Consider the following 25580-nt stretch of genomic DNA (forward strand, 5'->3'; position numbering starts at 1 on the left):
GGACAGAGCGGAGGAGGAATTTCTTCACCCAGAGAGTAGTGAACCTGTGGAATTCTCTGCCAAAGGCGGCAGTAGAGGCCAATTCATTAAATATATTCAAGAAGGAGTTGGATATATTTCTTAAGGCTAAAGGGATCAAGGGATATGGAGAGAAGGCAGGAACAGGGTACTGAATTTGGATGATCAGCCATGATCTCTGAATGGCAGAGCAGGCTCGAGGGGCCGAATGGCCTACTCCTGCTCCTATCTTCTATGTTTCTATGACAGTCCTGCCATTCCAGAATCAGTCTGGTGAACCTTCACTGCACTCCCTCTATGGCAAGTATATCCTTTCTTAGGTAAGGAGACCAAAACTGCACACAGTACTCCAGGTGTGGTCTCACCAAGGCCCTGTATAACTGTAGTAAGGCATTCCTGCTCCTGTACTCAAATCCTCTTGCAATGAAGGCCAACATACCATTTGCCTTCCTAACTGCTTGCTGTACTTGCATGTTTGCTTTCAGTGACTGGTGTACAAGGACACCCAGGTCCCTTTGTACATCGACATTTTCCAATCTATCACCATTTAAATAATGCTCTGCCTTTCTGTTTTTCCTGCCGAAGTGGATAACTTCACATTTATCCACATTATACTGCATCTGCCATGTATTTGCCCACTCACTCAACTTGTCTAAGTCGCCTTGAAGCTTCTTTGCATCCTCCTCACAACTCACAATCGTCAGCAAACTTGGAAATATTACATTTGGTTCCCTCATCCAAATCATTGATATATATTGTGAATAGCCGGGGCCCAAGCACTGATCCCTGCGGTACCCCACTAGTCACCGCCTGCCACCCCGAAAAAGACCCATTTATTCCTACTCTCTGTTTCTTGTCTGTTAACCAATTTTCAATCGATGCCAGTATATATTACCCCCATGTGCCAGCATATTACCCCCAATCCCATGTGCTTTAATTTTGCACACTAACCTCTTATGTGGAACTTTATCAAAGGCCTTCTGAAAATCCAAATACACCACATCCACTGGTTCTCCCATATCTATTCTACCAGTTACATCCTCAAAAAACTCCAGTAGTTTGTCAAACACGATTTCCCTTTCATAAAGCCATGTTGACTTTGTCTAATTCCGTTGATATTTTCTAAGTGTCCTGTTATCACATCCTTTAGAATAGACTCTAGCACTTTTCCCTACTACTGCTGTTAGGCTAACCGTCTGTAGATCCGTGTTTTCTCTCTCCCTCCTTTTTTAAATAGTGGGGTTACATTTGCCACCCTCCAATCTGCAGGAACTGCTCCATAATCTATAGAATTTTGGAAGATGACAACCAATGCATCCAATATTTCCATGGCTACCTCTTTTAGTACTCTGGGATGCAGTCCCATTAATTTCTCCAGCACTATTTTTTTTACTAATACTAATTTCCTTTAATTCCTCCTTCTCACTCAACCCTTGGTTTCCTAACATTTCTGGGAAGTTATTTGTGTCCTCTTCCGTGAAGACAGAACCAAAGTATTTGTTTAATTGCTCTGCCATTTCCTTGTTCCCCATTATAAATTCTCCCATTTCTGACTGTAAGGGACCTACATTTGTCTTCACTAATCTTTTTCTTTTTACATACTTGTAGAAGCTTTTACAGTCCACTTTTATGTTCCTTGCAAGTTTACACTCATACTCTATTTTTCCCCTCTTAATCAATCTCTTGGTCCTTTTTTGCTGAACTCTAAACTGCTCTCAATCCTCAGGCTTGCTACTTTTTCTGGCAACATATGACTCCTCTTTGGATCTACTATCCTTAATTTCTTTTGTTAACCATGGTTGGGCCGCTTTTCCTTGTGTGTTTTTGCGCCAGAAATGAATGTATAAATGTTGCAATTCATGCATTAATTCCTTAAATGTTAGCCATTGCCTATCCACTGTCATGCCTTTTAATGAAGCTCCCCAATCTATCATATTTATCCTTGCATTTGTGCTTCGCTTGCCACCAGATGGCATTCATCACCAAATTCATATCACTTTCGAATGTTTGTCATCATATATATGAAGTGACAGTTTTATTGTTGTTTTCAATATCTAGTCTTATTTCAGAACTGATATTCAATTAATATTTACTCTTTGAATTCATGATTCTGTCCTGCTGCTCGAGTTGGTCCGAAGTCGCTGCCTCCTCTGCGTTCAACAGAATTACTTGGGGATATCTACCCGTCAGTGACATCACATAGTGGCTTAATGATGAGATTTGATCTTGTATATCTCCCGAAGTTAAAAAATGAACTTAAAAAAAAATCTACATACATTTTTGTGGCAGAATATTTTTGTTGAAAATATATATATTCCTACAACTCAACAACAAAAATCAACAACTTTCATTTATAAGCCGATTTTCACATGGAAAAAGGTCCCAAGGTACTTCACAGAAGCGTAACCAGACAAAAATCAAAGCCGAAGCCAAAAAAAAATTACGGCAAAAAGCTTGGTCAAATAGGTGGGTTTTAAGGCGGGGCAAAAAGGAAGAGAGGGACGCGGAGAGGTTTAGGGAGGGAATTCGAAGTATGGAGTCCAGGCAGCTGAATTAATGGCCATTAATGGTGGGGTGAAGGGAGTATGGGATACATAAGTGGCCAACCAACCAGGGATTAGACTACTTTAGATCTGAACCAACCAGGGAACAGGCTACTTTAGATCTTGTATTGTGTAATGAGACAGGGTTAATTATTAAATCACATAGAAAAGAATCCTCTGGGGAAGAGTGATCATGATAAATATTTCACTCTCAAACCCAATGTGAAATTCTAAGTCCAAAACTAGTCTTAAACTTAAATAAAGACAATTACACAGGAATGAGGGGAAAGTTGGCTAAGGTTGATTGGGAAATTAGATTAAAAAGGTATGACGGTAGATAAACTGTGGCAAACATTTAAAGAAATATTCAAAAATTCTCAACGAATATACATTCCATAGGAAATAAAAACTTCACGGGAAAAGTGATCCATCTGTGGTTAACTAAAGAAGTTAAGTATCGTATTAAATTAAAAGAGGTTTACAATGTTGTGAAGAATGGTAGTAAACCTGAGGATAGGGAGAGCTTTAGAAACCAGCAAAGTATGACCAATAAATTGCTAAAAAGGGAGAAAATAGAATGAGGGTAAACTAGCAAGAAATATAAAAACACGATTGTAAGAGCTTCTACAAGTATGTAAAAAGGAAGAGAGTAGCAAAAGGAAGCATTGGTCCCTTAGAGGCTGAGGCAGGAGAATTTATAATGGGGAATAAGGAAATGGCCAAGACTTTACACAAATATTTTGTATCTGTCGTCACAGTAGAAGACACAAAAAGCGTACCAAAAATAGTGGGGAACCAAGGGACCAATGAGAGCGAGGAACTTAAAGCAATTAAGACCAGTAGAGAAAAGGTACTCGAGAAACTAATGGGACTAAAAGCCGACAAATCCCCTGGACCTGATGGCCTATATCCTAGGGTTCTAAAAGAGGTGGCTGAAGAGATAGTGGATGCTTTGGTTGTGATCTTCCAAAATTCCCTGGATTCTAGAACGGTTCCAGCGGATTGGAAGGCAACAAATGTAACCCCACTATTCAGGAAAGGAGGGAGAGAAAACAGGGAACTACAGGCCAGTTAGCCTGACATCAGTAGTCAGGAAAATGCTGAAATCCATTATTAAGGAAGTGGTAACAGGGCACTTAGAAAATCATAATGGCCCAGAAATTTGGGTCTCCACGGGTGAGTACGCACGGGGTACTCACCCGTAAGCCCAATGGAAGTGCCGGTCTCCTGCATGCACTGCGCATGCGTGGGAAACCAGCACTTCCGTTCCCCTGAAAGAAGGGGTTGAGGTCGAACGCGTGCGCAGGAGAGGCTGCGCGTGCGCATCGAACTTACTTTTTTTTTAAGGTTTTCCCGGGAAGGTAAGTCTCCAGAAGTTAGACATGTAAAAAGCAGTCGCAAGGCCTGCTTTTTACAAGGCAAGTGGTGAATTAATTAAAATTAAAACATTTTTTTCACAGGTTTATTATTTTTAAATACTTTAAAGAAAGGTAAGTTTATTTTTAGCCCCGTTAGAAAGTAAAATTATTTTTTTCAAAAATTTAAATTATTGTTTAAAATAGTTATTTCATGTAATTTATAGTTTATTTAAAAAATGTGATGTTTTTCAAAAATTTATTTGAAGATTTAGTGATGTTTTGGGGCTTATAGTATTTATAAGTTTGACAGCCCTTCCTGTCAAACTTATGAAACATTCCCTGCTCCGATTGGCTCTCCATGGCCCACGTGATCCCAGGGGACGCAGCGAACTAACTGCGCCCCTGGGATACGCAAGCACTGCACGCCGGCAGTTGGAGGAGGCCCAGGATCGCAATTCCACGGGGACCCACAGCTCAACTGCCGGCGCGCTAGGCAAGTGCAGGTCGGGGGCTTGCGCCCGCGGGAAGCCTCCGACCCGAATTTCTGGGCCAATATGATTAGGCAGAGTCAGCATGGTTTTATGAAAGGGAAATGTGTTTGACAAATTTATTAGAGTTTTTTGAGGATGTAACTAGCAGGGTAAATAAAGGGGAACCAGTGTATGTAGTATATTTGGATTTCCAAAAGGCATTCGATAAGGTGCAACATAAAAGATTGTTACGCAAGATAAGGGCACATGGGGTTGGGGGTAATATATTAGCATGGATAGAGGATTGGTTAACAGACAGAAATCGGAGCGTAGGGATAAACTGGTCATTTTCAAGTTGGCAGGCTGTTAACTAGTAGGGTGCCGCAAGGATCAGTGTTTGGGTCTCAGCTATTTACAATCGATATTAATGGCTTAGATGTAGGGACTGTGTAATGTATCCAAGTTTGCTTACGATACAAAGCTAGGTGGGAAAATAAGCTCGGAGGAGGACACAAAGAGCCTGCAAAGGGATACAGACAGGTTAAGTGAGTGGGCAATATAGTGGCAGATGGAATATAATGTGGGGAAATGAGAGGTTATTCACTTTGGTAGGAAGAATAGAAACAGAATATTTTTTAAATGGTGAGAAACTATTAAATGTTGGTGTTCAGAGATTTAGGTGTCCTTGTACAGGAAACACAGAGAGTTAGCCTGCAGGTACAGCAAGCAATTAGGAAGGCAAATGGCATGTTGGCCTTTATTGCAAGGTGGTTGGCGTACAAGAGTACAGGGCTTTGGTGAGAACACACCTGGAGTACTGTGCACAGTTTTGGTCCCCTTATCTGAGGAAAAATATACTTGCCTTAGAGGCGGTGCAGCAAAGGTTCATTAGATTGATTCCTGGGACGAGAGGGTTGTCCTATGAGGAGAGATTGAGCCTATACTCTCTGGAGTTTAGAAGAATGAGAGGTGATCTCATTGAAACATACACGATTCTGAGGAGGATTGACAGGGTAGATACCAAGAGGCTGTTTCCCCTGGCTGGAGAGTCTAGAACTAGAGGGCATAGTCTCAGGATAAGGGATTGGCCATTTAAGATTGGGAGGAGGAGGAATTTAACTCACATTTTGTAAATCTTTGGAATTCTCTGCCGCAAAGGGCTATGGATGCTGAATCGTTGAGTATATTCAAGGTTGAGATAGATAGATTTTTTGGACTCTAATGGAATCAAGGGATATGGAGATCAGGCAGGAAAGTGGAGTTGAGGTCGAAGATCAGCCATGATCTTATTGAATGGTGGAGCAGGCTCGAGGGGCCGTATTGGCCTACTGCTGTTCCTAATTCTTATGTAGAGTTGGAGGAATGGAAAGTTCTTGGAGGCTTGTAGGGCTGGAGAAGGTTACAGAGATAGGATGCAGGCAGCAGAGTTTTGGATGTGCTGAGTTAATAGAGTTAACCACACGGACTGCAGCGGTTGAAGAAGGCGGCTCACCACCACCTTCTCAAGGGCAATTAGGGATGGGCAATAAATGCTGGCCTTGCCAGTGACGCCCAGATCCCATGAACGAATAAAACAAAAGGGTGGAGGCTAGGAAGCCAGCCTGGATGAGGATTGGAATAGTCAAGTTTGGAGGTGAGAAATGCATGGTTGAGGGTTTCAACAGAAGATGGGCGTAGGCAGGCAATGTTATGGACATGGAAGTAGGCAGTCTTTGTAGTGGAGAGGGCGTGGCAGTCGGAATCTTAGCTCGGGGTCCAAAAGAACTCTGAAGTCTGGTTCAGCCTGTGATGATGGCCAGGCAGGGCGATGGAATTGGTGCCCAAAGGTACAGAGCGTGTGGCTGGGGCCAAAGATGATGGTTTCAGTCTTCAGTTTAACTGGAGGAAATAGTAGCTCATCAGGGCTGGATGTTGGACAAGCAGGCCAACAACAGAGGCTGTGGATGAGTTGAGTGTGGATGGGTCGGGAGAGGTGGTAAAGAAGTAGGGCTGGGTTTCGACAGCTTACGTGTGGAAACTGACCAATGTCTTTGATGATGTCGCTGAGGGGCAGCATGTAATTGACGAAGCGCAATGGGCTAAGGATAGATCCTTGGGTGATTCGAGGTACTGGTGCGGCGGCAGGAAAGAAGCCATTGTTGAAGATGCTCTAGCTAAAATTACATAGTTAAGAGTTGAACCACTCGGCTTGACAATGGAGGAGAAACATTGAAGAAGAATGATGTAACTCGCCATGTCAAAGGCTGCAGAGAGGGCAGCAAGGGCGACAAAGAATCGTGCAACGTGGTCACAGACACAGAGGAAATTATTTGTGACTTTGATTAGACCAAACATGTGCCCTGAAAGAAAAAAGGCGGGACTAACAAATCTAGAGCCCCCTGGATGTCTAGAGACATACAGGGTAGGATAAAGAAAAAAAGGGAGGCGTATGACAGATACCAAGAGCTAAATACTCCAGAATCTTTAGAGGAGTACAGAAAGTGCAGGGGTGCAATTAAAAATGATATTAGGAAAGCAAAGAGCATGAAAAATTCTTGGCAAGTAAAATCAAGGAAAACCCAAAGATATTTTATAAATATATTAAGAGTAAGAGGATAACTGAAGAAAGGGTAGGGCCTATTAGAGATCATGAGGGTAATCTGTGTGTGGCGGCGGGAGACATCGGTAGGGTTCTTAATGAATACTTTGCATCTGTTTTCACAAAGGAGAGGGACGAAGCAGACATTGCTATCGGCGGGGTTGTGTTTGGGGGGGGGGTGGAGAATGCTTACCCGAAGGCGGCCTTCGAGACACACGACAACGCAAAATCGTCGAGCAGAAACTGATACCCAAGTTCCGCACTCATGAGGACGGCCTCAACCGGGATCTTGGGTACATGTCACGCTACATGTAACCCCACCTGACGTAGAGTCACCCAGGCTCGAGTCGTCGTTGGCTTCTTCTCTCTGCACAGATGCGGCCGGACCTGCTGTGATTTCCAGCAAAGTTTTTTTTTCTGTTTTTCATACAGACCCCAGCATCTGCAACATTTGACCCCTTGTGACCCCACCTCATTGTTCTTTGATGTAATGTTTTCCTGACTGACCTGTTTGGACACCATTCACACCTTTGATTGCTGTGATTATCTCTCTGCCGAGGTGTGACAAAGGGCAGTTAGAAAGATTACCTGTAATCATCTGGAAGTTTTCTCTGACTATATATGCTGTGCCTTTATGCTTCTCTTCACTTCACCTGACGAAGGAGCAGCGCTCCAAAAGCTTGTGATTTCAAATAAAGCTGTTGGACTATAACCTGGTGTTGTGTGACTTCCTACATTTGTCCATCCCAGTCCAACACCGGCATCTCCACATCATGGCCCTTATCCTTAGACTGTGACCCCTGGTTCTGGATTCCCCAACCATCGGGAACATCCTCCCTGCATCTAGTCTGTCCAGTCCTGCCAGAATTTTATAAGTTTCAATGAGATCCCCTCTCATTCTTCTAAACTCCAGCGAGTACAAGCCCAATCGACCCAATCTCTCCTCATACGTCATTCCTGCCATCCCAGGTATCAGCCTGGTGAATCTTCGCTGCACTCCTTCCATGGCAAGAACATCCTTCCTCAGATAAGGCGACCAAAACTGCACACAATACTCAAGATGTGGTCTCACCAAGGCCCTGTACAACTGCAGCAAGACATCCTTGTTCCTGTACTCAAACCCTCTTGCTATGAAGGCCAACATACCATTTGCCTTCTTAACCGCCTGCTGCACCTGCATGCTTACCTTCAGCGACTGGTGCACAAGGACACCCAGCTCTCGTTGCACTTCCTCTTCTCCCAATCTATTGCCATTCAGATAATAATCTGCCTTCCTGTTTTTGACACCAAAGTGGATAACCTCACATTTATCCACGTTATATTGCATCTGCCATGCTTCCGCCCAATCACCCAACCTGTCCAAATCATCCTGTAGTTTCTTGGCATCCTCCTCACAGCAAACACGTCCACCCAGCTTTGTGTCGTCTGCAAATCTGGAGATATTACATCTAGTTCCCTTGTCTAGATCATTAATATATATTGTGAATAGCTGGGGTCCAAGGACCGATCCCTGCGGTACCCCACTAGTCACTGCCTGCCACTCGGAAAAAGACCCGTTTATTCCAACTCTTTGCTTTCTGTCTGCCAACCAGTTCTCTATCCAAGTCAATACCTTGCCCCCAATCCCATGTGCCTTAACTTTACACGCTAATCTCTTATGTGGGACCTTATCGAAAGCCTTCTGAAAGTCCAAATACACTACATCCACTGGGGGCAAGGGCATCAAAGGTGGAGGCGAGGGGTGGTTGAGCAGATTGACAGCTACAAAAGTATCATGATGAATGGAGGAGTTTGAGTGTATTTGTTAAGTGCATCCTGGAGAACAAAGATAAGCTGGAGGTTATCTTTGCTTTCCAGGATGGTTCTCAAGTAGTGAGCGATACTGACAGAGGAGAGTATGGTAGTGAGCGATACTGACAGAGGAGAGTATGGTCTGATAGTGCTTGATATAATCCAGTTGTGGTGAATGGAGGAGTCTGAAGTACAGTTGTATGTGATTTGGAGAAGTTTATTCCAGGGGAGATGTAGGTAGTGATGGATACAAGGAATGGATGGAGATCGCCTTGTGTGATTGAGATGATGGCAGTAGAGAGGCCACATGAGATGGCATGGTTGAGTGGTCGTGAATATGGGTAGGAGAGTTTATATGGAGGGTGAGGTTAAGGCAGGAGAGGAGGGTAGTGGAATCAGAGGAGAAAGGCTAGGGAGCTGAGATAAAGATTGAAATCACCCAGGGTGAGGAGTTACTGAATGCAGAAGGTGATGGAGGAACGGTGCAGGCTCACTCTTGGCTGGGCAACTGGATACTGCAAGCAATTTTCAGCAAGATCAACATTTTCCAACATATAACCCAGTTCCAGAATGGAAAGTCAGACAGTTAAGGCAAGGGGAAAAAAGCTAAATTCAGTACCTAAAGATTAGGCAAGTAAGAAAAAAAGTGTAAAGTAACAGTTAAAATAGGAAGCATAGAAAAGAGAGAGAGAATAGGAAAGAAATGATTATGAAAGAGCAGGAATAAAAATATGAAAATGTTTTGCATTCAAAGTGTATATTAGTATTATCTTAAGATTCCAACAAAACTATTCCTGAATCTCAATAGCATCATTATTGTATTTTCAAGTTCTTCAGTATCGTGAACCAAAAATATTTTTTTAACTGTATTTCCTGTAGCTGCCAACATGCTCAAGGATTAAGACCATCAACTTAATACTAAAAGACCGCTGCCAAAAACAAATGAATACGTGACAATTTGGTGATTCTTGACTGCAGCAACAGGTACTAGTCCCATCGGTGACAAAATAAACATCTCTTCAGTAGAACACACAGAGCTGACAAGTACTGCAACAATCTCTGAAAAAAGCAATAAACCCTTCATTTCACTCATTGTCCCAATCAGCTTTATTCTTTCTTTTTTGAAAACATGCAAATCTCAGGAATGTACGGGATCCTGAACAATTCCAGGTTTACGATCTTCGAAAAAATGAGTAGCCACTTAACTTTCAGGCAAAAATTCAAACACATAAATGGCTAAATTACGTAGCACTAATTGTTGGTACTTTGCAATGATATCAATTCTGCAGTACCTGCTCCTCAAACAAAGTTTTAAGATCACTGAAGCTAAAGTTCCTGTTGCCCTTTCTCTCTGGTTTTTCTGATTTGGAGGTTGATGATCCAGTCTACTTCGCACTTTCTGGTCTCTGCCCAGGTGGATTGTGAAAGTGCCTGAAGTTATATCTGCCCACTCCGTCGCATCATCCAGTCACGGTCTTCTTTGCCTGCCTCTGGATCTATTGATTACCTTAAATAAGCTCATTCTGGCAAATTAATCATTTTAATTATGGGTTTTAAGAATAGCATAAGTTGATCATCTTTAATGTGTTTGTGGGGTGAAAGGGGTGGGGGTAGAAGAGAAGAGGTAAATAAAAGTCACAATGTGGCAACATTTACCTTCCTGTGCCTCTGAAGCAGGTGCTGGTGATGCAGAGGCCGATACAGGTCGATGAGCTGAAGGCGGTGGCTGTCTTGCAAGAGGTGCCCCAACAACTGGAAGTGTTGCTACATTTGGTCTGTCAGGTAGGTAACTTTGGTTGATATGATGGGGCATTGAAAGGAGTGGACCTAAATGCAGAACAGAGCTTGATTAGAAACAATTTGCGTGACTTGACAGTACTCATTAGATACAAGGTAATAAATAGCCTAATAGAATGCGGCAAGAAAATATTAAATTCTTGCAGGTCACCATCAGTCACAGGAACAAGAAAGCAGTGGCCTCGATTTCCAATACGGCAGGGCAGCCCGTCTCTCTGCACTCCCGACTCTAGCAGGTCTTGCGGGGACAGGCTCATTTAAATAGCAATGGTGGACTCGCGGCAGCAATAAGAAATTGCTGTGGCCTTGCCGTAGCATAGCGTGGCCAGCAGTGCCGGGTTTTTTAAATGTCATTTAAGCCTCTCATATTGCTTAGTGCAACTAATTCCTCTTAATTACTGTAAAGTACGAAAACAGCAAAAGGCCAGCTGATCCATCGATCTGTCCCATAGTCATGCTGCAATTAATCATCAGGACCACCCCCACACACAACGCTCCAACCCATCAGCAACTGCGTGATCTCCTGGGAGAGGCAAAAAAACAGAATTTAAAAAAAAATCTAAGTCAATTCAGAGGGAAAAAAAATTCTAGGAAATTCAGAAGGCAATGAAAATGAGTTCCAGGAGAGCACAGGATCCATGAGGACTATCATCCAACATCCTGATGTCTTTTATATGCAGTAAGATCAGCCTCAGCCAGGAACTCGTCCAACTCCCTTTTGAACGTTTGCAGCGAGCACGAGCTGGCAACTTGTTCCCGAGGTCGCTGACCCTTTGCAAAAAGAAAATCCTGTTGACATCTAACCTAGTTCTATACTTATGTAACTGATGCATGTGTCCACTGGTTCTCCCCAACCAATCTAATTCAAATAGTCTAGCCACACGGGCACAGTCTAGCCCTTTCATTATTTTAAACTAGAGCAGTTAGCTTCTGCGATTAACATGTTAAAAACACTAATCACCCCAAAAATTAACATGTTAAATCGTAGAAGTTATGGAAATAATACCAGATTTAAAAAAAAATAGAATCTCCAATCTTCCATACTGTTTTCAAACACCACCTAACTTTCCTCAATAACAACAGAAAATGCTGGAAAAACTCAGCAAGTCAGGCAACATCCGTGGAGAGAAATTTGAGTTGACGTTTCGGGTTTGACCCTTCTTCAAAACTGGAGAGAAAAGGAACTAGATCGAAGGCAGGGCTGCGATCGGACAAAAGAATAAAAGAACCAAAAGAAGTAAAAGAGATTAGAAGCTAGACGAGATGGTAATAGGCTGTGATTAGGTGTAAAGTGTACTGGCAGGGCAAAAGATAGCTGCCAGGTGTGAGAGAGAAACAAAAGGAAAGGGGGGGGGGAAAGGAAAGGAGTGGAAAAATATAAGTGAAAATGAAATAGGGGCTGAGGTTATGATCTGAAATTGTTGAACTCGATATTGAGACCGGAAGGCTGCTGAGTTTTTCCAGCATTTTCTGTTGTTATTTCGGATTTCCAACATCCAACATCTGCAGTATTTTGCTATCACCTAACTTTCCTCGTCTTGTCAAATTAAAAATATTAAACTATTACAGTTTACCTGCCCATATTGCTACTGCTTCCCAGACATCTGACCCCTAGAGGCAGATAGTGCAGGAGCAGGTGATAAAACAATTAAAAAAAAGTACAAAAGAAAAGTACTGCGGATGCTGGAAATCTGAAATAAAAAAACAGAAAATGCTGGAAATACTCAGTTCTGATGAAAGGTCATCGACCTGAAACGTTAACTCTGTTTTTTGCTCCACATATGCTGCCTGACCTGCTGAGTATTTCCAGCATTTTCTGTTTTTATTAAATAAAGAAGGAGGGTGTCAGTCAGGGAGCAACAGCGCTTGCCACTTGATGGTGGGTGGGTGTCATTCCTGGTCGAGTCGTCAGGCAAAAAGACGCCAGGTTGGGCTGGCTGGGGCAGAGGGGCTGGATGTGGAGAATCAGGGCAGGGAGCCATCCTTTAAAAAAGGGAAGAGCTAAACATCAAGGTAGAAAATAGTGCCGTCAAGAAAATAATAAAAAAGAATCATGACCAATGTGGACCAATATTTGACAGAAATCAAATCGAAAGAAAAAAAAGGTGAAGATAAAATAAAGAATTATCGAGCAAAGTGAGTCTTGTGAATGTTAAGTTTATCAGAAAATAATATTTTGGGATACAGTACAATTTGAGACATAGAAGACAGGAGCAGGAGTAGGCCATTTGGCCCCTCGAGCCGGCACCGCCATTCAATGCGATCATGGCTGATCATCCAAATTCAGTACCCTGTCCCTGCTTTCTCCCCATATCCCTTGATCCCCCTAGCCTTAAGAAATATATCTAACTCCTTCTTGAATATATTTAATGAATTGGCCTCAACTGCCTTCTGTGGTAGAGAATTCCACAGGTTCACCACTCTCTGGGTGAAGAAATTCCTCTTCATCTCTGTCCTAAATGGCTTACTCCTTAGACTGTGACCCCTGGTTCTGGACTTCCCCGCCATCGGGAACAGTCTTCCTACATCTAGTCTGTCTAGTCCTGTTAGAATTTTATATGTTTCAATGAGATCCCCTCTCATTCTTCTAAACTCGTGAATATAAGCCTAATCGACCCAATCTCTCCTCATACGTCATTCCTGCCATCCCAAGGATCAGTCTGATGAATCTTCGCTGCACTCCCTCCATGGCAAGAACATCCTTCCTCAGATAAGGCGACCAAAACTGCACACAATACTCAAGGTGCGGTCTCACCAAGGCCCTGTACAACTGCAGCAAGACATCCTTGCTCCTGTACTCGAATCCTCTTGCTATGAAGGCCAGCATACCATTTGCCTTCTTAACCGCCTGCTGCACCTGCATGCTTACCTTCAGCGACTGGTGCACAAGGACACACAGGTCTCGTTGCCCTTCCCCTTTTCCCAATCTATTGCCGTTCAGATAATAATCTGCCTTCCTGTTTTTGCCACCAAAGTGGATAACCTCGCATTTATCCACATTATACTGCATCTGCCATATCGCCCAACCTGTCCAAATCGTACTGGAGTTTCTCTGCATCCTCCTCACAGCACACACGGCCACCCAGCTTTGTGTCATCTGCAAACTTGGAGATATTACATCTAGTTCCCTCGTCTAGATCATTAATATATAGTGTGAATAACTGGGGTCCTAGCACCGATCCCTGAGGTACCCCACTAGTCACTGCCTTCCACTTGGAAAAAGACCCATTTATTCCAACTCTTTGCTTCCTGTCTGCCAACCAGTTTTCTATCCAAGTGAGTACCTTACCACCAATCCCATGTGCTTTAACTTTACACGCTAGTCTCTTATGCGGGACCTTATCGAAAGCCTTCTGAAAGTCCAAATACACCACATCCACTGGTTCTCCCTTATCTATTCTACCAGTTACATCCTCAAAAAATTCCAGTAGACATGACATATGCTAAGTAGCATTTGTCCTAATTGTACTGAATTAGCTCATCTCAGACAGGGTAGCAGTAGGGCAATAACTGTTCTCAGCTCCTCGATTAGGAAGAAGAAAATCAACTAGGGTTCCTGCTCCTGATCTCTATCTGGTCACCTGTTCTGCTGCTTAGGCAAATATCCTGCAGATGTTCAACATGAAGGTTCACGCATGAAAAATTACTATGTGCGCAAGGTAGCAGAGGGCACTGTTGTCCATGGAAATGTACTTGAACAAGGAGTCCATGCCTTCAGGAGAGAAAGCTAGCTTTGAAAACTGGGTATTGGTTAATTTGAAATGTAATGGCACTTAATTACTACCTTTTTTTGCATTCAAAATAGCGACGTTTTCGATTTCTGAAGCTAGAAAGTGATTCATTTAATCAATTTATTACAATTCACCTTTTTTGGATACTGCCTGCAGTTAGCAATCATCTAGGCCTGTAAGTATTCCTTTCATTTTACTTGTGTATCTTCCTACTTAATTAGGTTTAGGGATAAATATTTGACAATTTTGTTGGTACGTATTGCTTTTTCCCTTGACAATCTACTGAGTAACAATTTAAAGAACAAAACCCTCCTCATAAACACTTTGCTCCTTTTTAAAGAAAGTAAATATTAATTTCATACTGGTGTGCATTGTAACTAGATTTTGCAATGTAATTTAGATTTTTTAGTAACTTAGTCCATAGCTGCTCCTGGTTTAACAGGATATAATCAATACCACTGCAATTGCTGGGAACAAATTAAATTGTCCGATAAATGCTATGTATAATCTTTTTATAATAGTTTCAAATCTTATGTTGGTAGGGAGTCGTCAAGTAAGAAACTCCTGTGAATTTTAGGGACTATTTTATAGATTGATCACACAGAAAAAATGCATTCTACCCATAGGGTTGTTGTTTATAGACTGCAAACAAAAATACACAGCGTATTTCTCGCTCCCACCCCTGAAAAATACCCAGAAAATATCCCCTACCTGTACTTGTTTGGCTATTTGCAGAGGAAGAAGCGACAGCAGGATTGGTAATGGGACCGGTTGGTGTCGTCATTGATGATCCGGGTAAGGGTTGCCATGCTGCACCAGTATTTCCAGCAGGATAGGGCTGAAAAGATGCTTGGGTGTGTCTCTGCCCAGTTTCTGGCAATGGTTTCACACGACTGGGTAAGACACCAACTAAAGGCTGATTGGTAGCAGGATGAAGAGTATGTGAGGTTAAAGGGGCATTATATTGGGTGCTGAAAACAGGCAGAGCATGATGATAAGAGAAACCAGGATAAGCATTAACAGTAGAAGCAGAATGGGGGGAAACACCCTGAGTAGTACTTTGAGAAGGTACATTGTAGGGAACTTGACCAGGATAGTGTCCACCACTTGGAACATAACCAGCTTGCGGAGGAGTATGATCTGACTGAGGTCTGGCAGCGATCAGATTAGGACCCTGTGGAGCAATCAACGAAGGACCCAAGGGAAGTGCGGTGTACATCTGACCAGGTCCTTGAGGAGTACCCAATGATGTAGGACATAGAGAAGGTCTGATGATGTTGTGGACGGGTGCCTGGTAGTTGTTCTGGTAATAGGTAAAGTCATACTGTCCAGCGGTGGGTACAAGTGGTGCTTTATTGGGCACTTGCTGGTGACGTTCTGGAGCAGAACTGCTGTTCTGCAGAGGTGCTCCATGTCCAGTAGATAAAGGTTGCTGCATAGACAACAAATTCTGTGTAGGGCCTGAAAAGAAAACAAATTTGTAACTATAACAAATACTTATTAAATGATTAGTAAGTTACAAATAGTCATTTGTGAGAAACCTAAGGGTATGCAAACCTTTGCAAACTGTTTCAATAGTGTTTTTGTTATTCTACCATAGCATGTCCAGTAACGAGAATTTTAAATGGGGATTCTCTTTCCGGGCTTCAATTACAGCTCTCATTCTTTAATTACACATCGCTGCACTTCAAAATACATTTTTTGTTTGAAGGACTTTGAGCCATTTGTCAGCTGTGGTTCAGTGGTAGAATGCTCATCTTGGAGTCAGAAGGTTGTGGGTTCAAGTCCCACACCAGAGGCTTGAGCACATAATCTAGGGCGACACTCCAGTGCAATACTTTCGGATGAAACATTAGACCGAGGCCCCATCTGCGTTCTCAGGCGGACGGAAAAGATCCCATGGCACGAGAAATTAACAGGTTTGATCTAATAGCCATAATGGAGCTGTGGTTGCAAAGTGGCCAAGGTTGGGAACTAAATATTCCAGGATACATAACTTTTAGAAGAGATCGGCAAAATGGAAATGGAGGAGGGGTAGCCCTGACAATAAAGGATGGGATAAAGACAGCAGAGAGAAAGGATCTTAGCTCCAAAAATCAAGAAGTAGAATCAGTTTGGGTGGAGCTAAGAAACAGCAAGGGGCAGAAAACATTGGTGGGAGTTGTTTATAGGCCCCCAAACAGCAGTTGTGATGGAGGGCAGAGTATAAATCAGGAAATTAGAGGTGTATGTAACAAGGGTAATACAGTAATCATGGGGGTCTTTAATCTACATATAGACTGGGCAAACCAAATTTGCAGTAATAGCGCAGAGGAAGAATTCATGGAATGTATGCAAGATAGTTTTCTAGATCAGTATGTTGAGGAACCATCTAGGGAACAGGCTACTTTAGATCTCGTATTGTGCAACGAGAAAGGGTTAATTAATAACCTTGTAGTAAAAACGCCTTTAGGGAAGAGTGACCATAATATGATAGAATTTTACATTGAGTTTGAAAATGACTTCGAAAATAGGGTCTTAAATCTAAACAAAGGAAACTACGTAGGTATGAGGGGCGAGTTGGCGAAGGTAGATTGGGAAACTACATTAAAAGGTTATGACAGTGGACGAGCAATGGCTAGCATTTAAAGAATTAATACATAATTTACAACAAATATACATTGGAAAAGTGGTCCAACTGTGGCGAACAAGAGAAGTTAAAGATAGTATGAGATAAAGAAAGAGGCTTATGTTGCCAAAAAGAGTAGTGAGCCTGAGGATTGGGAGGATTTTAGAATTCAGCAAAGGACCAAGAAATTAAGAAAGGGAAAATAGAATGAGAGTAAACTAGCGAGAGACATAAAAACAGACTGTAAAAGCTTCTATAGGTATGTAAAAAGGAAAAGATTAGCAAAAATAAATGTGGGTCCCTTACAGGTTGAGACAGGAGAAATTATAATGGGGAATAAGGAAATGGCAGAGAAATTAAACAAATACTTTGTGTCTGTATTCACGAAAGAAGACGCAAAAAACTTCTCGGAAATAGTGGAGAACCAAAGGCCTAGCGAGAATGAGGAACTGAAAGAAATTAGTATTAGTAAAAAAGTAATACTAGAGAAATTAATGGGACTGAAAGCCGATAAATCCCCTGGACCTGATGGCCTACATCCTAAGGTTTTGAAAGAGTTGGCTAGAGAGATAGTGGATGTATTGGTTGTCATTTTTCTAAATTCCATAGATTCTATAACGGTTCCCGCAGATTGGAAAGTAGCAAATTAACCTCTCTATTTAAGAAAGGAGGGAGAGAGAAAACGGGGAACAAATTATCTGGTTATTAACTCATTGCTGTCTGTGGAATCTTGCTGTGCGCAAATTGGCTGGCATGTTTCCTACATTACAACAATGACTACACTTCAGAAGAACTTCATTGGCTGTAAAGCGCTTTGGGACGTCCTGAGGTTGTGAAATGCGCTACAGAAATTCTTTTTCTTTATTTCAACAGTAATAAGGCACCACGTGACCGCAAGTATTTTTGTTTAATTAATTTTAAACCTCCATTCCCTGTAACTATCCCGCTGGATTATCGCCAATTTAAAATTGAACTGCGAGAACCTGAATTCAGGGGTGAAAGTTGCCTTTAAATATCACAACACTGGAGGAGCAGTGAACAGTTAGCAGCAAAACCAATAGGACTGCACTCCGCTCCCAGAGCAACCCTACCGCTCGACTCCAGCCCTGGCTGCTGCTGCTGCTGCTGATTTTAAATTGGAGACAGCTCAGCTAAAGAGAGGGAGAGCCAGGTCTGAAATTAGGAGAGAGTTGCAATTTAAAATATCACAGCACTTTAGGAGCAGAATGGAGTGCATTTCCAAAATGAAAACAGAAAATGCTAGAACTACACAGGTGGTCAAGTAGTACCAGTAACGAGAAAAGACAGATGAATGTTTTCAACAAAGGGTTGCACCCGCACCCAAAACATTAACCTGTCTTTTCTTTTTACAGGATGCTGACTGACCTGATGTGTAGTCCCAGAGTTTTTCTTTATTATTTGTTTCAGATTTTCAGCATGTTCAGGGTTTTTTTCTCTATTTGTAGTGCATTCTTGTCAGCTGCTGCTCCAGACTGGAGTTCACTCTCCTGCTAATTATTATTATTTTTTTTAAATCACAGTCCAGTTGCATAGTCACAGGGAGAGAAGATTTAAAATCAGCAGTGCATACCATATCTCCCTGCCCCAAGGTACTATTGTAGCAGTTGGTGCAGACTTCATGAAATTTTAACCCCTATTAAAAACTGGACAGGCTGCTTGGGGGGAGTGAGGGGGGGCGGGGGGGGAAGCAGTGAAAAACCACTCAAGCTGGAGATGATTCATTCGTATGGAAACGAACTGTCCTTGGGAACAATGGCCCGAGAGGCCCACGCCCAAGTCTTGATTAACAAAGCTGACGACTCATTGTTCTGGTCAAGATGAACTCGTTAAGTTAATCGGCCGGAAGATTGAAATAAGATCAAAAACCAGTCAAACCTGGAAGGAAGCTTGAAAACCATTCCCTGAGGCCATGAGTCCATTAAAACCACAGACAGTGGTCTGTGTATTGGAGGGGTATATTAGAGAGCAGTTTGGATAGCTCTCTCTCTCTCCTGCCCTCCACACAATGGAACATCAAGAGGAGCAGAGCCTTGCTCTTCCAACCGAGACGGACTTCGACTAAGGCTGGGACTCGCATGCCGCCAAGCCGGTACGGAACCAGGTAGCTGAAACGTACGGGAGGAAGCTGCAAGCAAGATCAAAAGGGGCAATCTAGGTGAGCATTGCCAAGCCTAGACACCCACAAGATCACTTAGCTGTGTGAGGGAGTGCCTGTATGTTCCTACCAAACCAGAGGGGGTTTAGCGTTGGAAGGGTCCCGTGATAGTTTAGTTCACGGGAGGGTGTTTTTAGGCCGTGGTAAGTCAGCACGGCAAGGGCTTGTTGGACAAGTCAGGGTTGTACTGTTTTAAACTGTACTGTTGTGTTCACACTGCTTGTACTGTATGCGAGTGGAGTGGGTTTTGTCAACCTTAATAAACACTGTAGGGGTGAGCCTGAAAATGCTGTCCGTGTTCAAATCTGTCCTCAGTATTCATCCAGAACTTGTTGTAAGGGGGTTTATGTGCTCGCTACGGGCGGGGCGAAACCACTTACAATAATTGGCGATTGCGGCAGGGGCCATAGGAAATTGGCCACCGCAAAAACCGGTTACACTATGTCTGATGACTCTTTGTCAAAGATACTTTCATCATCCACAAGAGCCAGTATGAAGACACAGAACTCAAGGGGTAACAAGCATTTACCCAGTGTCTGTGCGTATGCACAAAGTATACATAAGCATAGTTACTGCATATATAGTAGCTGGTACTTGTGCAGTTTGTAAAATCTATTGATACCTTTCTCCAGGGAAATGATCGTCTTCCCTATGCTAGAGGTTTTTTTGCAAGTTTTCCATTTATGCACCATAACTCAAATCAGGAAAAACGTTATTACAGTAATAATAACCCTATAGAACTAAAACACTCGAAACATAACTGGGATTAAAAATAAAATTTAAACACATTAATTGTATTTGATTTTCATCCTTATTCCCCTCCACCGACTTCTTGACCTCCTTCGCTGTCATTTTTCCTACCTAAATTAACATAATTATTTCTATTAACCCTATTAACCTAGAAAAATAGTTAAAATCTTTTCCTTACTTCCATTCTTCACCTTCCCAGCTCTCGTCTATTATGCTAGCTGTGAGCATGTGTTATAAAGAAACTAGGTTTTCAACTTGGGAACAGAGTGGAAATGGAAAGCTTTTCCAGCCAATCAAATGCCCAAACATTGAAGACTAACCCGATAACAGATGCTTTACCCAGAAATAAACTTGTCTGCGACATTGGAAGTGTTAAATCTATTTTAACATTTTCCCCACTAATTTCTATACTCAATGAGTGGTGCCACAGTACTAAAGAACTTGCATTTGCACAGCAGCTCACATCCTTAGCAAGTTCCAAAGCACTTCAAAGCTACTGAATTACTTTTGAAGTGTAATCACTGTTATGTAGGAAAACGGTGATAGCCCAATTTGCACAAAAGGTCCCACAAACTGCAGGTGAGATGCATGACTAGTTAATCTAGTCCTTATTTTTTGGTGTGTTGGTTGAATGAGGGATGTTGGCAAGGACACCAGAACCGCCTGTTCTTCCTCAAATATTGAAAAAGGATCTTTTACGTCCACCTGAACAGGCAGACAGGGCTTCTGTTTAACACCTCACCTGAAAGATGGCACCTCTGATAATTCAGCACTCTCTCAGTACTGCACTGAAATGTCAGCCTGGATGAAGCCATAGAGTAGGACTTGACCCCACAACCTGCTGACTCAAGAGGTGAAAGTGCTTCCAACTGAGCCATAGTGGTGGTTAAACTGCTTGAGAGCGCGCAAATGGGCTTTGGGTAAATCTAGCTGGTAGAAAACATGCTTGCTGGCTGCTACTGACTTAATTTCGGTCACCACCGCCTTTCATTGTGGCAGGAAAAGCAAAGTCAGAAGTCCTGGCTAGAGTCTTAACATTGAAAACTCACCAATAAGGCAGGTTTTTCAGAAGCTAGCTTTATTTGATTTGTGATGTCTACAGCAGCAAACAGGATCCCAATTATTCATTCATCCAGTTCCTATATTGCAAGTGGGGTATTTTGGATCTTAAAACCTCATACAGGAAACTTTGTGATATCCAGCACCGACGGGACAGAGCTGTTGCCGATCTATCAAAACTGCCGGACAAACCAGCGGCAATGTTGAAGCATATGGAGATTTGCAGCTCCGTATCTGGCAACAAACACTGTTGTTTAGCAACAGCTTCTAAACAGTCGGCCGTACCTTGGAAGCGTCTCTGTAGCTTAGCAACAGTTTCAGAGAGACTGTTGAAAAAAAAGCCACAAGAAGAAAAAAAACCTAACAAAACAGCTCCTGATTTCTGCCGGTGGATCGAGGTTTCCGGACATACAACCTCCGGATAACACAAAGTTTCCTGTACTATGTCATAATTCGATTAGTTCAGTGGAAACTGGGTGCTACTCATTTCACTCACGTGAATAATCTCACAGAAGCAATCACACTTTTTAGCTTATTCACAGAAGTCAAGGCATGCATGTACAACCTCAAAGCAAGCTTGGCCATGTTTTTATTTTATCATGTAAAATGACCATATCCTGTATATTCAAGGTCGTGAACAATGTACCATGATCTGATGCACTCATTCTTCTTTCCTCAACAATTATATCCTCTTGGAAGCTGTTGCCTCCTTGCCAGAGTGCAGTTGCCCTGTAGTAGCCCATTCAAGTGAGGCTTGACGGTGAGTATCAGCAGGTTAACCATGGGGTCATCGCAGCCAACCTGCCTTCGCCAGACGTTCACACGTATACATTTCTACCATGTGTCACAGCAATCAGGAACTCTGGCCAATTTTTCCTTCTCTAACTTGCTGAGGCCAATTATCGCAATCTTACTTTTGTTCTTTCCTCTCCTCTGCCTTTCCTGGCCTCTGCACTTGCTTAAAACCAGTTACATCTCTAACTTTTTCCAGTTCTGACGAAGGGTCACAGACCTGAAACGTAAACTCGGTTTCTCTCTCCACGGATGCTGCCTGGCCTGCTGAGTGTTTCCAGCATTTTCTGTTGTCATCGCAATCCTACTGTTGCCCTAATAACAACAGAAAATGCTGGAAAAACTCAGCAGGTCAGGCAACATCCGTGGAGAGAAATTTGAGTTGATGTTTCGGGTCAAACCCTTCTTCAGGGTTTTGAAGAAGGGTTCGACCTGAAACGTCAACTCAAATTTCTCTCCACGGATGTTGCCTGACCTGCTGAGTTTTTCCAACATTTTCTGTTGTTATTTCGGATTTCCAACATCTGCAGTATTTTGCTATCGTACTACTGTTGCCCTGGCTGGGATCAATCAACTCAGCTGAACATGGGATCTACCTGATCTGTGTGGCTCAGCTACCAACTGAATAAACTTAATAAGTCATCGGGTAAACACAGCGCAGTTGTCCCAAAGCTGTCAGATTACAGTTCTTCTAATTGTACTTTTCAGCTTTGAGCTGTTAAATTATGTATTAGTACTTTGAATATTTTACAATAGCAGAAAAATACTGAGCTACTATTTGTGCATTTCTTTGTTCAGGCATCAGACCTAAACTATTTGTTAACTCACTTTCAAATGAGAATCCTTCAAGTAGTCATATATCGCTGCACACGCTTGCGATACGATGCAACTCTGAGCCCGTTTGAGGGGTGCAGTATTGGTATCGGAGTCACCTGAACAAAAACATGACAGGACACGTTAAAAATACGCTAAGGAGGCTAACATTCCAAGTTAGCGCTGGTGACGCAGAGCCTGGACCACCAGCTGCACTTATCAGGAAATCACAGGCACAATACTCATCATTTCCTAGGAACGTGAATTGGGAAAAAATCGGCTCTAATGATTAACTGGCACACAAAAACATTTTGATACACAATCAGCATTTGTCTGATTTTGATCAGTCTGCATATATTCAAAGGGATACTCCAAGGAAGGGGTCACAAGTCATATTTGTAAGCTTTTCTTTACAAAGAAGCAAATACTGTAGACATTTACTCGAATATGAAGGTGGGGTTGAGATTGAGAAACTCATATCCAAGAACTCACGCCAGAACCTTTATCTTAGCATCCTGTGGCACGATACATTGGAGCTCCAACTCACTCATTTTAACATTTTGCCCCTATATGTTTCGGTTGTCTGTTCGAACAATGAATGCTAATGACATAGCTGTGGAACTAGCCAAGAGCTACTGAGCTCAGCAGTATGAAGAGCCAGAATGAAAAAGGTGCATTATTATCACTATAACAGAGTATGGACCCAGACTGCAAATCCTGGCTCAGCCTCCTCTTAAAATGTGACTGTCTCTATGATGCAGCCACAGAAAGTTTACACTGCAGCAACTTTTATAGATGGGGTATATTTTGTTAACTTTAACAATAAATGATGGCAGATATAATTGGCAACACAATAAAGTAATACATTCCTCTGTTTATTGGTTCTCTCGAGTCACCTCTTCACCTCCAGTAAGCTTTGTTGTCAATAAGATGGGGACCATCCGTTCAACTGCCTCTGTTGCTTCTCCCCTACCCCTTTCCCCTCTCTGCCCAGGCTGCACCTACACAACCCCGAGCCCGCGTCTCTCTCTACTTTCCCTCATAACTCCCCTCTTAGAGTTCATCATGTCCAAGATAAACTCATGAAAGTCAGCACCACCTGCTCCCTTAATTCAACTTCCATTCCTGGGCCCTTTGCTAGCTGACATTGTAAATGCTTTCATCTCATGAACTGTCCCCTCCCTTTCAAAACTACCGCCATCACCCCCATCCTCAAAAAACCTACCGACAACCCTTCTGCCCTGGAAAACGATTGCCTCATCTCCAATCTCCCTTTCCTCTCCATAATACTTGAACATGTAACTTCCCAAACCTGTGCCCATCTTTCCTGCAACTCCATATTTGAATCTCTCCAATCAGGTTTCCAATCCTGCCACAGCACCAAAATGATCCTAACCAAAGTCACAAATGACACAAAAACAAAAAATGCTCGAAATACTCAGCAGGTCAAGCAGCATCTGTGGAGAGAGAAACAGAGTAAACGGTTCAGGTCGATGACCTTTTGTTAGAGATTTAACAGTTACAAGCAAGTACAGAGTCAGGGAAAAGTTAAGGCACATGGGATTGGGGGCAAGGTATTGACTTGGATAGAGAACTGGTTGGCAGACAGAAAGCAAAGAGTTGGAATAAACGGGTCTTTTTCCGAGTGGCAGGCAGTGACTAGTGGGGTACCGCAGGGATCGGTCCTTGGACCCAACTATTCACAATATATATTAATGATCTAGACAAGGGAACTAGATGTAATATCTCCAAATTTGCAGACGACACAAAGCTGGGTGGGCGTGTGTGCTGTGAGGAGGATGCCGAGAAACTCCAGGATGATTTGGACAGGTTGGGTAATTGGGCAGAAGCATGGCAGATGCAATATAACGTGGATAAATGTGAGGTTATCCACTTTGGTGTCAAAAACAGGAAGGCAGATTATTATCTGAATGGCAATAGATTGGGAGAAGGGGAAGTGCAACGAGACCTGGGTGTCCTTGTGCACCAGTCGCTGAAGTTAAGCATGCAGGTGCAGCAGGCGGTTAAGAAGGCAAATGGTATGTTGGCCTTTGTAGCGAGAGGGTTTGAGTACAGGAACAAGAATGTCTTGCTGCAGTTGTACAGGGCCTTGGTGAGACCACATCTTGAGTATTGTGTGCAGTTTTGGTCACCTTATCTGAGGAAGGATGTTCTTGCCATGGAAGGAGTTCAGCGAAGATTCACCAGGCTGATACCTGGGATGGCAGGAATGACTTATGAGGAGAGATTGGGTCGATTGGGCTTGTACTCGCTGGAGTTTAGAAGAATGAGAGGGGATCTCATTGAAACTTATAAAAATTCTGACAGGACTGGACAGACTAGATGCAGGAAGGATGTTCCCGATGGTCGGAGAGTCCAGAACCAGGGGTCACAGTCTAAGGATAAGGGGTAGGCCATTTAGGACAGAAATGAGGAGGAATTTCTTCACCCAGAGAGTGGTGAACCTGTGGAATTTTCTACCACAGAAGACAGTAGGGGCCAATTCATTAAATATATTCAAGAAGGAGTTGGATATATTTCTCAAGGCTAAAGGGATCAAGGGGTACAAGGAGAAAGCAAGGATCGGATACTGAATTTGGATGATCAGCCATGATCGCATTGAATGGCGGAGCAGGCTCGAGGGGCCGAATGGCCTACTCCTGCTCCTATCTTCTATGTTTCTATGTAAGTGGGAAGGCGGGGGGGGGGGGGGGGGAGGAAAGAACAAAGAGGGAGGTCTGTGATAGGCAGGAGTGATTAAATGACAAAGGCAAGGCAAGAGAAAAGAGGGTGGTAATGAGTCAAGTAAAGAAACAAAAGATGGATCTAGAGGAGTAGTAAATTTCAACAGCAGAACCATTACCAGCACCTGGTGTCCGAAAAAATGGCAGCAGTGATTATGATCTGAAGTTATTGAAATCAATCTGGAGTCAGGAAGGTTGTAAAGTGCCTAATTGAAAGTTGAGGTGCTGTTCTTCGAGCTTCATTGGAACAGTGTAGAAGGCCGAGAGAGGTCAGAGTGGGAGTGGGGCGGACAATTAAAATGGCAAACGACCGGCAGCTTGGGGTCACGCTTGCGGACTGAACGGAGGTGTT

The 25580-nt window shown here is 42.8% G+C and overlaps 1 protein-coding gene across 3 annotated transcripts in view; it reads right to left on the reverse strand.

Annotated features, from left to right (window-relative positions):
• LOC147122874 (protein transport protein Sec24B-like) overlaps window positions 1-25580 on the reverse strand; it is a 132740-nt gene that overhangs the window by 103624 nt on the left and 3536 nt on the right. For 2 of the 3 annotated variants that reach the window (XM_085961664.1, XM_085961647.1), the window contains exons 2-4: window positions 22500-22603; window positions 14998-15747; window positions 10415-10585 (exon numbers count right to left, since the gene is read on the reverse strand). In XM_085961664.1, coding sequence (XP_085817790.1) covers window positions 10415-10585; window positions 14998-15724 — 898 coding nt within the window. In that variant the 5' untranslated portion in view covers window positions 15725-15747; window positions 22500-22603. The remainder of the gene's footprint in view (window positions 1-10414; window positions 10586-14997; window positions 15748-22499; window positions 22604-25580) is intronic. The other variant, XM_085961654.1, reaches the window with a different exon arrangement.

This window comes from Somniosus microcephalus, chromosome 2, assembly GCF_052327205.1.
Source record: "Somniosus microcephalus isolate GS21.2 chromosome 2, FLI_Smic_1.0, whole genome shotgun sequence".
Classification (NCBI taxonomy): domain Eukaryota; kingdom Metazoa; phylum Chordata; class Chondrichthyes; order Squaliformes; family Somniosidae; genus Somniosus; species Somniosus microcephalus.